This window comes from Ailuropoda melanoleuca, chromosome 2 (genome assembly GCF_002007445.2).
Source record: "Ailuropoda melanoleuca isolate Jingjing chromosome 2, ASM200744v2, whole genome shotgun sequence".
Lineage (NCBI taxonomy): Eukaryota > Metazoa > Chordata > Mammalia > Carnivora > Ursidae > Ailuropoda > Ailuropoda melanoleuca.
In genome coordinates, this window is record NC_048219.1 from 198,581,111 (window position 1) to 198,593,984 (window position 12,874).

General features: G+C 64.2%; 1 protein-coding gene across 1 annotated transcript in view; it reads left to right on the plus strand.

The window, feature by feature from the left end:
- Nucleotides 1–9,319, plus strand: part of RNPEPL1 (arginyl aminopeptidase like 1) — a 14,134-nt gene extending 4,815 nt beyond the window's left edge. Inside the window, exons 3-13 of the mRNA XM_034642719.1 lie at nt 6–198; nt 3,494–3,634; nt 4,022–4,173; nt 4,711–4,827; nt 5,019–5,254; nt 5,457–5,570; nt 5,933–6,045; nt 6,320–6,428; nt 7,394–7,624; nt 7,706–7,848; nt 8,316–9,319. Coding sequence (XP_034498610.1) covers nt 6–198; nt 3,494–3,634; nt 4,022–4,173; nt 4,711–4,827; nt 5,019–5,254; nt 5,457–5,570; nt 5,933–6,045; nt 6,320–6,428; nt 7,394–7,624; nt 7,706–7,848; nt 8,316–8,603 — 1,837 coding nt within the window. The 3' untranslated portion in view covers nt 8,604–9,319. The remainder of the gene's footprint in view (nt 1–5; nt 199–3,493; nt 3,635–4,021; nt 4,174–4,710; nt 4,828–5,018; nt 5,255–5,456; nt 5,571–5,932; nt 6,046–6,319; nt 6,429–7,393; nt 7,625–7,705; nt 7,849–8,315) is intronic.
- The last annotated feature ends 3,555 nt before the right edge of the window (nt 9,320–12,874 follow it).

The window sequence follows — 12,874 nt, forward strand, 5'->3', positions numbered from 1 at the left end:
CCCGGGCCCGCGCCGCCGCCCCCGCTGCCCGCCTTCCCCGAGGCGCCCGGCGCGGAGCCCGCCTGCTGCCCGCTGGCCTTCAGGGTGGACCCGTTCACCGACTACGGCTCCTCGCTCACCGTCACGCTGCCGCCCGAGCTGCAGGCGCACCAGCCCTTCCAGGTCATCCTGCGCTACACCTCGACCGACGCCCCGGCCGTGAGTCCGCTGGGGCTGTGGGCTAGTCTCAGGGTGGTCTCCGGGCAGCCTCTCCCCGCGCTGCCCGGTGAGGGGGCCGTAATCTGGGCTCCGCGCCTGGGGCACCTGAACAGAGGGCGGGACCAGGCTGGCCCTGGGGAGTCCGTGGCCTCTGGCCTGGCACTCCTCCACTTGGCCTTGGAGTCCTGTTCAGGTGCTCTCAGCGATATCCAGCGGATGCCCTGGGAGTTTTTAGGAGCCTTGGACACAGAGTCCTGGTGCTGGCCAGTGGGTGGTGGGGGCAGGGGACAGCATGCCACCAATGGAGGCCTCTCCCTTCAGTTGTGCAAGGGTCGTCCCAGCCTGGGGAGGAGGACAGCTTCCGGTGGGTACAAGCCAGTCCATACATCTGCCGGAGCCTGGCACTGGGGCAGGCCAGTGGGTGGTGTCAGATGTGGAAGGGCCTCAGTGTGACCTAGGTCTTCAGAGGACTTAGGGGCAGCAGATCTGTTCTTTATAAGTGGCGTGAGGGACAGAGCTGCCAGACCCAGAAAGGGCTGGGTTGGTCTGTGCCTTGGGCCTTCTGGGTGAAGATTGATGGGGGCTACAGCTGGGTGCCCCCGCAGACAAGCATGTAGGCTCTGCAGGGCTTTGGGCATGGAACACCCACTGCCCCAAAGGCTCTGCCAGAAAGCCTCAGTGGCTCAGGTCTGGCACGGTGCCTGCAGCACCCCCTCCACCACGGTGAGGCTTTTAGGATGGAACAGGGCCTTTCACTTCTGCACCATGGGGGTTCCCTGGCTTCCCATGTGGACAGCACCCACATGACAGTGCTCTCCATCCATGTACACAGCATGCACGCAGCTCTGGGAGGCCCTGGGGGGTTCTATCTCTCACTGTCTGTAGTGTGTAAAGGGACAGGTGGTGTGGTGGCATCAGGCCAGGAGCCATCAGGGTGCCATCTGGATGGGAAGAGCCCAGACCAGACACACCTGTGGGCTTCCTGCATGATTCCAAGGAACCCTCAGCAGGCCCCACCATGTCACTGCCTACCCTGAGCCCCCAGGAGTGTGCTAGCTGCTGGCCTCCTGGGTCGGCCCCTGCTGCCTGCTCAGGTCATCTAGGGCTCTGACAGGTGGCAGATACGCCTCCCAGTGTGGCAGCAAGAACGAAGAGATGTGCTTCTTCCTGACCTTGATCTGTGAGCTTGGAGCCCTTGTGTCTGGTCCACTCAAGACCATGACCAACGGAGTGGTGGGGCCAGGACCCTCGGCAGGCTGCTGGGGATTGGGTTAGGCCAGCAAGAGCAACCGTTGTCCCTGGATTTTCTATGGCCTGGGTAGCTGGAGCAGGGAGGGGCGTCGTGGTCCCCACAGATGGTGCACCCTGTGGACAAGGGGACAGGGTCCTGGCCTGCAGCTGGATTACTTGCAGAGGACAGAGGGTTTGGCGTCTGACCCTGGGCACCCATCGTCATGCGGGAACACCACAGGGCTCAGGGCCTGTGCATGGAGTACCCTCCTCTTCCTGGCTCGTTCTGGGACTCAGGCCTCGATCCCTAAACCTGTCCGTGTGCCAGGTGAGGATGCAGCTTCCTGGGAGTGGGGCCCCACAGCTCCAGAGGCAGTTTGTCCCTTGCATCCCGTTCCTGAATCCCCCCTACCCCCACCCCAGCATGAACGGCTTTCTCCTGCACTGTGGCATCTGGCGTCTGGAGCCCACTCCTTCACTAGCCCCTCAGCAGCTGCACCTCTGCCCCTGCACCCCGAAAGGACTTGGGGGCTCACCTCCAGGGCAGGCCCCTGCCTGCCTGGGGGTCTGCCCCAGTCCCCCACTCCCAGGGAGGACTGTGGACCTCGTTGGTCTCTGCCAGGCTCAGGGGAGCCCAGTGCTGGATGGGCCATCTCTGGCTGGGCTGAGGCGTGGACATGGGGGGGCGGGAACAGGAGCCCTGAGCTGGGTGCAGCCTGAGGAGGGCCCCAGGGAAGGGAGGAGTCATTTGGGGGTGAGGCTGCAGTGATGGACCAGGTGTGAGAGGGGAGAGTGAGGTTGAAGGGAGTCTGGGGGACTGCGGGGCCCAAGGACCACCTGTAGCAGGACCTGGTGCAGAGTCTCCTTAATGCAGATTCCTGGGTCCCGGCCCCTGCCAGTTCTCAGGTGCAGCCCGAGATGCTGCGGTTTTGAGCAGGTTCCCCAGATAGGCCTTCCGCATGTCTGGGGCAGCCTGGGGGGGGTCCGTAGAAAAAGAACAGACCACTGCATGCTTCCCCTGGTGAGAGGACAGAGACACAGCAGCCAAAAGGAAGTTTTAAAGAAGCCGGTGAACATTGGCCAGGAGTCTGGCCAGAACCCGATAGGTAGACCTGCCAGGTCTGGGAGTCCACTTGGTCCCCAGTCTGTGGGAGGGGCAGCCCCCCCTGGGTCCGGCAGTCCATCGCTCCTGCGATCTCAGCATGAAACACCGCCGGTGGCCAGCAGCCGTGGTGGCCAGCAGCTGTGGGTTCCATGGACCCATCACTTGTAGAGGCTGTGTGTGTGTGAGGGGTCCTTTCTTAATGGCCCTGGGAGGACCCCTGTGTGCTTGGTCACGGAAGTGGCCCAGGAACAATCCAGTTTGCTCCAGCGATCACGTGCCGGCAGAGGGGAGCATGGGGCAGGTTCAGGGGGCCGTGCATGTGCCCCAGCGGCCCTCCTCATGCCCATTCCTGGCCTGCCTGGCCTGGGTTCTCCAGGTGCCTGGTCCCCTTCTCAGGGGTGGCCCTGGGCTCAGGAGCTCCCTTCCGGCATGTGGAGTCATCAGGAAGCTCTGGTTTCTGTCATTTTCACATTCTGGCTCCCTCTCCTCACTGCCGGCCTGTGAGAATTTGGACTTGGGTTTTCGATGGTGCTTCAGTTTCCCATCAGAAGTGGGATGAGGGGCTGGGGCCGGGAGACCCCCTGAGCTGGCTCCTGGGTGCCTGACCTCCTGCTGCCCACGCTCTGGGTCAGGTGCACTGCCTGCATGAGTGACCAGGAACGGCTCTTGGCCCTGGAGGAGCCCCATCAGGCCATCTCCTCCCGGGCCTTCACCGTCTTCCTCTCCAGCTGCCAGCCCCCAGAGGCGCTGGGCCAAGAAGCCTGAGCAGGACCACAGGTTTGCGGCTGCTGCTAAGGCCCTGCTCTTTCCAGGAAACCTGCCCAGCTTCCAGGAACCAGGGCACGGTTGGCCGGGGTGTCCTGGCGCACCCACATGCCGCCTTCTGTGGGACAGGCCCTCTCGTGCCTCGCTGTGGTGGGGAGGGTGGCACTGGCTGATGCCCTGCCCCCCCACCTGCAGATCTGGTGGCTGGACCCCGAGCTGACCTACGGCAATGCCAAGCCCTTCGTCTTCACCCAGGGCCACTCAGTGTGCAACCGCTCCTTCTTCCCTTGCTTCGACACGCCGGCGGTCAAGTGCACCTACTCGGCCGTAGTCAAGGTCCGTGTCCCCCACCCTGGCCTGCCTCCTCGCCACCCTCCAGGAAGGAGCCCCAGAGCGGGGGGGGGCGCCTGGTAGGGGTTCCCAACAGAGCGTGGGGGCACTTTGTGATGAGAGGTGCCCTGACAGGGATGTGGCTCCCGGGCCCAGGTCGTGGGGCTCCCCACTGTGGATATGGGGTTTCCTGACCCAGAGTGTGGCGTTGCCATTGGAGACAGGGGGCACGGGATTTTCCTTCCTGGATATGGGATGCCCTGTTGGGGGATGTGGGGTTCCTTACCATGATATGGGGTTCCCTGACCTGGGTTGTAGGGTTTTCCACCAGAGCACGGGGTTCCCCATCAAGGACACGGGGTGCCCTGATGGGTGGGGCCTCCTCGCACGCAGGCCCCGTCGGGGGTGCAGGTGCTGATGAGTGCCACGCAGCGCACCTACGTGGAGGAGGAGGGCGTCTACCGCTTCCACATGGAGCACCCTGTGCCCGCCTACCTCGTGGCCCTGGTGGCCGGGGACCTGCAGCCGGCAGACATCGGGCCTAGGTAGGGCCACTGCCGCTCGCTTCCTGCAGCAGCGGCTGCTGCCGGGGGCCCAGGCTTCGGGGAAGTCCCGCCCTGGGCTGGGCATGGGGCCTGCATCTGTGGCCGCCCCGCTGGGGATCCCGCAGCGTGGGGACCAGCCCTGCGCCCTGCCTTTTGTTGCCTTAGCCAGAGGCCAGCCCTGCCAGGCTCCTCTCAGCCCACCCACCCCCAGACCAGAAGCTGGGGCTCTCGGCCTCCTTAGTGCCCTCCTCAAGCCCATCCTGCCGGGGCCACACCGCAGCCAGGTGCACCCTCAAGCTTGGGCAGGTTTTTTCAACTCAGTGGCTAAAGGAACCCAGCCACCCCTCAGCATGTGGCTTGACCGTTGCAGTGGGGACGGCCTCCTTGGTAGCCCTCAAATGAGGTGGGGCGGCGGGCAGCGGGCTGGATGTTTTTGAGGTGTGGGTGGTATTTGGGCCCAGAAGGAGAGGGAAGACCTGGCGCGTGAGCGGGGTGGGGGCTGGTCAGCCTCTGCCCACCCTCTCCACCCTGTGATAGGAGCCGGGTGTGGGCCGAGCCGTGCCTCCTGCCCACGGCTACCAGCAAGCTGTCGGGCGCGGTGGAGCAGTGGCTGAGCGCGGCTGAGCGGCTGTATGGGCCATACATGTGGGGAAGGTATGTCCCGGGGCGCCTGGGAGCCTGGCCGGCTACAGCGGGTGGGGGTCAGGGGGCAAGTCCCGCCCTCCTGAGGAGTAAACGGGGGCCTGCACGAAGGGCCCTGCGTCTGACCTTCTGGGGAGGAAGTGCCGCTCACCACCCAGGCCCACGGCCCTTCGGGTCATCTGCCTGCCCTCCGCCCTGGCCAGGTACGACATCGTCTTCCTGCCCCCCTCCTTCCCCATCGTGGCCATGGAGAATCCCTGCCTCACCTTCATCATCTCCTCCATCCTGGAGAGTGATGAGTTCCTGGTCATCGATGTCATCCACGAGGTGGCCCACAGCTGGTTCGGCAATGCGGTCACCAATGCCACATGGGAGGAGATGTGGTTGAGCGAGGGCCTGGCCACCTATGCCCAGCGCCGTATCACCACCGAGACCTATGGTACTGCCCGCGGCCAGCAGGAGGCTGGTGCCACCAAGGGGCTGAGAGCCCAGCCTGTCCCCCAGGGTGTGGTCCCCTACCATGTGTGTGTCCAGCAGGGTGGCCTTGGGTCAGCTCCACAGGGCTCAGGGCGGGGAGCAGCTGGGACAGCAGCCTCAAACCTGCCCTCGCCCCCTCCTGCCTCCACTGTCCCCCTGTCCAGGGGCTGCCTTCACCTGTCTGGAGACAGCCTTCCGCCTGGATGCCCTACACAGGCAAATGAAGCTCCTCGGAGAGGACAGCCCAGTGAGCAAGCTGCAGGTCAAGCTGGAGCCAGGTACCCAGTCCCGCGGGGCCTCACCCTGGGCCCTACAGACGTCGCCCTGCAGGGCCTCCCTGCCACCCCCTGCTTCTTCTGGCTAGAGCGTCTCTGGCTGGATCCCTGCCAAGGCCGGGTCAGGCGCCCCCAGCCCTAGCAAGGCCTCTCCTAGGCTCCCTCAGCTTGCCACTGCCTCTCCTGGGCTCTGAGCCCTGGCCGCCGTGTTTGTGGGCCCTCCGTGTCCGCCAAGGCTCCCCGGGCGCTGCACTCCCAGGGCATCTGGATATGGGAGGACCCCGGGCCCTTCCTGCTCTGTGCGCCGTCCCAGGAGACCTATCTTGGGTTGGGACACCGCCCAGAGCCAGGGGTGCCCCTTGCAGGAGTGAACCCCAGCCACCTGATGAACCTGTTTACTTACGAGAAGGGCTACTGCTTCGTGTACTACCTGTCCCAGCTCTGTGGAGACCCCCAGCGCTTCGACGACTTTCTCCGAGTGAGCAGCCCTCTCCCGGGACCTGCCCTGCCCTCCGCCCACCCTGAACCCCTCCGCACCTCCCAGGGCTGCCTCCTGTCCTGGAGGTTGGCGTGGAGTTGGGGGGACCTGGGAGCAGCGGGGCAGGACGCCGCCTCCTCCCTCTGGCTCCCTCCTGGTCTCACCACTTGGCAAGGCCCACGTGGCCGCACGGGTGCGTCTGCGCCCGCGCTGCTCTGGCGGGGGATGGTGCGCCCAGCCCCCAGGCCAGCTGAGCCCTGTCCCCCCCGCACAGGCCTACGTGGAGAAGTACAAGTTCACCAGCGTGGTAGCCCAGGACCTGTTGGACTCCTTCCTGAGCTTCTTCCCAGAGCTGAAGGAGCAAAGTGTGGACTGCCGGGCAGGTGAGGCCACTGCCTGCCACGTGTCCAGGGCCAGCTGGCCCTCGGCCCGCGGGGGAGCAGCGGGTGTGAGGATGGGGGGGGCTTCACTGCTTCAGCCCAGGAAAGGCCCCTTGGGCTCAGCCGTCCCTCCTTCGGCCAACCCTAGACGGATGGTGTGAGCCTCAGGCTGGGACAGCATGGGTGCAGAGAGGGGACTGTGCTTCCCATCCTGATGGGGCCCAGCTGGCTTCCCTGAGGAGGTAGCACTTAGGGCAGGCAGGCTGGTTAGGCAGTATGTGCAAAGGGCCTGGGGCATGATTGCTTGGGCAGAGGGAGGTTTGCCTTGGAGCTGCCTGAGGCCAGCTGACCCACCTGTGCAATGCCCATAACGATGTCTCTGGGGATCCAAGGGCTTTGGGGCCAAAGGAGAGACTGGAGAGGTCTGACATCTAGGGAGAAGCCAAGATTTGCTGGAGAGCAATGAGGTGTGGCTGGGGGGTCTGGGCAGGGTGACTCTGCTTTGGAAGGTTTAATGAGTGTACCAAGAGTTTTCAGGGGTGGGGAATGCGCAGCACCTGCCCCCAGAGCAGCCCGAGGCTTTAGAGCAGGACTGTCGGTTTATCAGCCCCTTACGTTGCAGACCGCCCCCCCCACACACACCACTCCTGCCATTCACCGCCCCCCACCACACCCCCTGGCGCTGAGGTTGGGTTTAAAGTGCCTCACTGTTTGGTACCCATGAGAGGCATGGAGGGAGGGACAGGGGTACCTCAGTCACCAACCCGAGTCTTCTGGCCTCCCTCATTCTCCTTCACAGAAGCCACTCCTGTGGCTCAGGGTAGCAGGTGCTAGAGCTGACCCCGGCCTCCCCTAGCTGTCTCTGCCCTGGGGTCCCCCAGCCCTGGGACAGTCACACCCAGGGACACCCTCAGCATTTGGGGCCTCCTGGCTTGGGTGGGGACCCCAGGTTGGTATCTCCCCTGCAGGGCTGGAGTTCGAGCGCTGGCTCAACGCCACGGGCCCACCGCTGGCCGAGCCGGACCTGTCTCAGGGATCCAGCCTGACCCGGCCGGTGGAGGCCCTCTTCCAGCTGTGGACCGCGGAGCCTCTGGACCAGGCAGCCGCCTCAGCCAGTGCCATCGACATCTCCAAGTGGAGGACCTTCCAGACAGCGCTCTTCCTGGACCGGCTCCTAGATGGGTCCCCGCTGCCCCAGGGTGGGTCGCACAGCTGCCAGGGTGGCTGGGGGGGGGGAGGCGTGGTGCCTGCCCAGCCCTGACCTGCCCATGGCCCTGCAGAGGTGGTGATGAGCCTGTCCAAGTGCTACTCCTCCCTGCTGGACTCGATGAACGCCGAGATCCGGATCCGCTGGCTGCAGATTGTGGTCCGCAACGACTACTACCCCGACCTCCACCGGGTCCGGCGGTTCCTCGAGAGCCAGGTATGGCCACCTGCACAACCCCCCCCCCACTGCTCCACCAAGCCCTCCACTCCCACCCCCCCAGGCTGCGCATCCAGGACAGTGGGGTGGGGGTGGTGCGGGGTCTAGGCTGCCCCTGGGGGCGCACACCAGGTGGGAGGAGCCTGGACCCCATCGGTCCTCAGGGAGGCCATGTCTTCCAGAGGGAAAGCTGGGAGCACAGTCTGGAGGTCTAGGCCTACGTGGCCCTGGGCCTGTGGGCAGTCCCATGCCTGGCCTGGCCCCAGGGCCGTCTGAGGGTCCCAGGCCTCCCTGCTCCACACGCCTGTCCCCGTCAGTGCCCCTGAGCCCAAACTCCCTGGAGATGAAGCCTCTGCAGGGGGCCCGCAGCAGTGTGGGGGTGAGAGGCCTCGGTCAGCGTGAGCGCAGGCCCTGCAGCCCCTGCTGGCGGGGGCAGGGCCGGGGCCACAGTGTGCCCGCCTCCCCAGATGTCCCGCATGTACACCATCCCACTGTACGAGGACCTCTGCACCGGCGCGCTCAAGTCCTTCGCCCTGGAGGTGTTCTACCAGACACAGGGCCGACTGCACCCCAACCTGCGCAGGACCATCCAGCAGATCCTGTCCCAGGGCCTGGGCCCCGGCGCTGAGCCCAGTGTGGAGCAGGCCAGGGCCGGGGCGGACTCGGAGGGGGACGCAGACACGCCGGCCCTGCTGCTCGGGGATGAGGCCCCCAGCAGCACCATTTCTCTCAGGGACGTCAACGTGTCTGCCTAGCCCTGACCTCCCAGACACCACGATTGTGCCTTCCGTGGCCCGGGCCTGCCGTGACTGTGCCTCGGCTCTGGCCGTGAGCTCTGCCGGGGACCACACCCCCTCCTGGGGCTCACCCAGGGACCTCCTCATGGCCGGCGGTGCCCGTGGACCTGGTCCCCCCAGCTCTCTTGCACTGCAGGCCCGAAGCAGCCAGCACATGCCATGCCTCCCTGTCTCGACACTGACCGCCGGGCACTGCCCTCGGGGTGACAGCCCCGCAGTCCCCACGGCAACTGCCACACTGTGCCTTACATCTGCCATGACGTCCAGGCTGCACTGTCCCCACAGCGTGCCTCCACCCCGCGGAGCCCCGCACCCCGCCCCGGGGGTCGGCAGCCTCACTTGGCCCCTGGCAGAGGACAAGGACACAGACATGCCCGTAGTGTAGGGTCAGGGGACCCTGAGGAGGGGGTGGACCTCCCTGGGGAGGGATCCCCGGAAAGCCTTAGCCCCTCAGGGAACACGGGGTCCCGGGCCCCAGGGGAAGTGGGACAGGACAGTCTGTCTTGTGGCTGTAACACCCCACAGGGAAGAGGGCAGGTGGGGCTGGTGCTCTTTTTAGGCCCACCGTGCTGGGAGAGGCCTGGGGGCCCCGGCAGTCCGATGTGGGCTACCTGGGGGACCGCTGCAACAGGGTCACCATGATTGTCCCATTAAACCTCCACTCTGCAAACCACCTCCCAACCTGTTCACCCGAGTCGTCTTCCATGGGCACCGGGCTCCCCTGGGGAGGGGGTCAGAAGTTGTGCACAGCCTGTCCTCTGGCAGGGGGACGCTGAGGGGGCTGAAGGGTCTTCCTCTGCGCTCCAGCCACTCCTCGCTCTGCCCTCACAGGCCCCAGATCGTCCTCTGCAGCCCCGGGTTCTGAGGACCTGCAGCAGGCCACCCCTTCCCTCGCTGGCCCCTGGGCCAGGCCTCTGCTTCCTCCCCGCTGACCCTCGAACACTGACGCAAAGGAGGCCCTTGTCACCACCCTCGCTCTGGGCCTTTCTCGGCGGTGGCCCCCATCCCAGCCTGGAGTAGAGGCAGGGGTGCGTGGTGGGGGTGAGTTTGGTCCGGGATGAGCAAGGGCGAGGGGCTGCAGACACCCACTAGCACAGGTGCAGCAGAAGCTACGGGTCCAGGTGCGGCCAGAGGGGGAATGAGGCCAGGACTCCGCTGGGGTGTCCACCAGGAAAGGCGACTGCCTGAGCAATGGGCAGGCGGAGTGAGGCAGCCACTGAAACCAAAGGCTGAGTCCAGGTTCTGCTCACGATCGCGCATGGGCTCAGACTGATAGAGCAGCGCCACTGGCCAGTCCCAGGCACAGAGCCCCGCTGTACACAGGGGGCCGGGACATGGGAGGACTGGAAATGGTGGGCCAGCCACCCTGGCACTGCCACGCCCAGCCACCAGGTCACGACTCTAGACCCCCCCCCCGGGAGATGGCCCGGTCCCCCCACAGTCATGGTGGAGCCCACAGCCAGCATCTCGGTGGTCTCCATGGACGTGGGTCTGTGCACCAGGGCAAAGTGGGGCCCACTCAACTCAGAAACTTGTGAACTGGAAGGCCAGTCACCCGCCCTGCAGGGAACAGGGACAGGGCCACTGCAGCAACATCCCTGCAGAAAGGGGAACACAGGAGGCGCCCAGCAACCCCTGCCCCATAGCAATCCAGCACCCTGCAAGGGACCCAGTCCTGCGAGTGGGGCCTGTCCCGGGCTCTCAGGGGCCCTGGCTCCGCCGTTAGGAGGATCCATTCTCTTACCGAACCAGGCGTCAACCAAGAAGCCCTCTGTGGGGCTGAGCGGCCTCTCAGCCTCTTCCCTGCAAGAGGGAAGCTTGTTTTCAAGTCCTGTCACACACTTTTTAGTCCTGGGCTCTTGGTCTCTTTAGCAATTCAACTCTCAAAAACACAGACTTGCCCGCAGCTCCATGGCCATGGCCACGGCGCCTTCCTGGGGCCCTGCTAGGTGTGCTTCCCTCCCCGCCCGCCCACTCTCTCCAGACTTTGCAGAAGGGACTCCCAGCTGTCACAACTCGGGGGTGATGCCCATATCCTTGACACTCTCCTTGTCATGGTCTGTCCTGGCCCCGAGCTACCCTCTGGGGCGAGACACAGTGCAACCAGCCCTGTGAGGCCCTGCGTTCCTGGCCTCTCGACATTCCACTTCCCTGCAGCTTGGAACCCTGGAATACTGTCGTGGGCCAGCTCCTCTGTGTACAGTCTTGCTCGATGCCACCCGTGCCCAACACACGCTGCTGCTGCTCCCGCCAGACCCATGAGCGTCTCACACACTGTCTGCCCCGTGAGTCACCAGGGCTGGCCTTGACCATGTCACACCACCGGGTCACAAGAGCCTGGCAACATTCGGGCTTCCAATCACGGCCCCGCCCACCCCACACCACGGCACATATGTCCCGTGTTCTGATCGAGGGGTACCCTCCTCGGGGCCGGCTTCTCAGCCACAGGCTGAATAAGTCACATTCCAGCAACAAACCGTCTGAAATACCACCATTTTCAACAAGGGGGTTTCTCATCCGTGCTACAGGCTGGCAGTGGGGTGGGGTCCCCATCACTGTGGTCCCTCAGGGGCCACCCATGCTGACAAAGGAGAGGACATCTGGGACATTCCAGACACCTTGCCAGAGATGAGTGAGGGGCTTACACTGGCCATAGAGAGGGCACACGCTGTGGGGCCTGCACAGCCACTCCCACCACGTGCACAGAAGCGGGGTGGCAAGTGGCAGTAGTGACCCCCACAGGGCTGAGGGCGGAACTCTGGGAAACAGCTGCAGTTTCGGGACAGAGAAGGGAGCAACCGGGCAGGTAGGAGAGTGGTATCAAGGGAGCCAGGGGCATGACATCCAGAAAGGGGACGGCAGTGGCCTGGAGCATCGGCTCTGGTGGGGCCGTGAGGAGAGCTGACACTCGAGGAAGGTAGGAAGGAGGCCGCAGGTTTGCACGCAGTGCCCCACACTGCTGGGAACCTCTCCGGTCCTAGGGTCCCTCAGGCTGTGTCCTGTGTGTCCAGCCTGTCCCAGGAGTGCTTCCCACCCTCTCAGGGACTCACTGGGGGTAGGTCCCTCCCCTAAGGCCAGGTGCCTGGAGCAGAACTTCAGATCTAATGATAACGCTGGGCTGGGCACCCCGGGGAGAGGGTCAGCCCCCACCAGACTAAACTTACACCCGTGGGAACAGCAAGTGGAGCGTCAGAGGAGGACTTCACAACACGTGGAAGGAAAATCTCAGCCACACCCGGCGGGGGGGCGGGTGTGTGAAATACACCATAAAACAGGAATGGGCACTTGCAGGACACTGGGAACCCGTAAAAGAACCAGGCAGAGGCTTGGAAATTGTTCTAAGGAGCCATCACTAAGGTTAAAAATGACCTCCTCTCCCCCCAAAAAAGAACACTCTGTAGAAAGGTGACAATGCAGAGGATTCATGGCTTGGAATATGGGACAAAGAATGTTCTAGAGTTAGCAAAGGAGTCTGAAGGTAAGTACAGAGGAAATGTGACGTAGCAGAATTCCCTCCAGACCAGGTGGTCCTGGAGAGACAGAGTAAGCCACACTGTTCACAGGAATCGAGGCGCCCACACTCTGCCCTCGGCTCGCCCTTCCTTCCACAGCTGGCCCCCTGGACCCCAGCCTCGTTTCCCTAGCATCGCCTCCCCTCTGCTCCCCACCACTCTTCCCCATCAGCCCTTCCGGCCCTGGCTCCCACATACCCTGTACACTCAGCACAGACTGTCCTTCTGCCAAGAGAAATCTAATGTCAGCTGCACCCCCCACACTTTCTCGGTAAACCGCCCCCCACCCAGACCCTGGGAGAGCAGAGGCCCCGGAGCAGGGAACTGGAGTCAAGAGCGGAGGTGATCGACACTGTGCTCGTGACAACACTGAACGCGTGACCCCGGGGACTCCCCGGAGCAAGAGTTAGGGGGAAAAACTCTTATTAGGAGTTTACACCACCACCCAAAAAGAAGCCATTCCTCTGTTGCAGTGAGCAGAGTGAACGAGGTCTGCCTGGCTTGGGCGCTGGCTGTGTCCTCCCCCCGGCCCACCACCTCCTCCCTTTGAAGCTCAGGCTCCTTGTCCTAACATGGAACAGTGACACCTGCCTTTGGGATGGGCAAGGACCACACAAACTCAACACTCATCATGTTTCAAATGAGTTCGACCCTTCGAGCCTTGGGGTGGGTGCAAGCAAGGCAGAAACGGCCCTGTTCCAGCCCTGTCTGGGATTT